This window comes from Gavialis gangeticus, unplaced genomic scaffold (assembly GCF_001723915.1).
Source record: "Gavialis gangeticus isolate Ggan-Ray unplaced genomic scaffold, GavGan_comp1, whole genome shotgun sequence".
Classification (NCBI taxonomy): Eukaryota; Metazoa; Chordata; order Crocodylia; family Gavialidae; genus Gavialis; species Gavialis gangeticus.
In genome coordinates this window covers 17812107-17813469 of record NW_017729008.1, presented here as the reverse complement: position 1 = coordinate 17813469, position 1363 = coordinate 17812107, and the positions used below count along the sequence as shown (strand labels likewise).

General features: G+C 34.8%; 1 protein-coding gene across 1 annotated transcript in view; it reads right to left on the bottom strand.

Moving 5' to 3' along the window:
- Positions 1-15: 15 nt before the first annotated feature.
- The window catches only part of RELN (reelin), a gene marked incomplete at its 5' end in the record, with an annotated part of 668605 nt that continues 667257 nt past the window's right edge, over positions 16-1363 (bottom strand). The window contains one exon of the mRNA XM_019509331.1: positions 16-969. Within this exon, the coding sequence (XP_019364876.1) occupies positions 873-969 (97 nt within the window). The remainder of the gene's footprint in view (positions 970-1363) is intronic.

Genomic DNA, 1363 nt, shown 5'->3' with positions numbered 1-1363 from the left:
AATAGAAACAAACACCAAATAGAACACGATGAAACGTTCACTGCTTACAAGTCACTCCATTACCACAGACACCAAATGGCAGTTACTGTAAGTAAATCAGCCACAGAGAACTGATTACTTTTAAACAAGGAAATGGGAACTTCTGTTTGGGGCTTCATCCACAGCTGCTTAGTAGAAAAAGTTTTAATGCCAAACATTCTTTTTATCCACAAAACAATGCTAACCAACAGACATATCAAAGAGTAAGACTGCAGGATATCAACGTCTTTATATAACTACTTTTGCAATTAACTTGATTAGGTATTTCAGTTTCTTTTATGCATGTTATCAGAATGAAAAATAGCCCAAAAATCAGCAGCAAAATATTACAACAACATAACAAGTAAATACAGTGCCAATATGTCATGTTGTAGAAGAGAATACAAAGACAAACAATGATAACTTAATCATAAAATATGACACAGAGCTGAAATACAGTGCACTTAAATAGCTATGTGACAAAGAATGTTAAATACTGTACTTAATATGTAGTTTTTTTAAACATAACATCTGAAAAGTCTTTGTGCTTAAATTTTTTTTCCTGTTAAACAGAATTAGTTTCTTACTTCCAATACTGCCACTGTAACTGATATTACAAGAGATCACAATTTTTCACAGACACGTCAACATTAAAACATTTACCTATGAGAAAATAAGTCACTTCTCATTAGTTCACAGTGCGAAAAAGTGGTGTACACTCTGTCTTGAGAAAGGCTTTCAGTTTTTCACCAAGCCTGTTGCGGAAAAGTCCTGATACCAGACGCAGTGCTAGATTTAAAGAATGGAAAGCAACACATCACATGTTGGGAGGAAAAAATAAATTTCTCATTTCTTCATGGGTATCGTCTAAGTGACCTTCGTCTTCTGTTGTAGAAATGCCTGAGCCCGTGTTGCCGTGAAAAATTCATCATGTAATTTTGTTTGCGAGTGCTGTTAAAATTAAGAGGGAGGGAGGAAGAAAAGAACATCAGTCTCTTAACATACATTTTCAGAATCCCTTCTGAAACATCAGCTGGTGGATTGGGTATGCCTTTGCTCTTGTGTAGACTTTTAGGCCTGTGTAAAGTGAGGTAAAATGCTTCCATTTGACTCTGGTAGCATGCTACCCCACTCAGTGCTGGATTTAGGCTTAAGTTACAGCTTTGGGCCTCACAATATGAGGGGCCTCTAAATAAGAAAAAAACCCCTGGACCTTTTAATTCTCATATGACAAAAATATACATATATATGGGTCCACAGTTGTTATTCATATTGCATTCATAAATTTGTGCAGAAATAAAAATAATTCATTTTAAAATTTCATGAAAACCCATTTTCATGGATT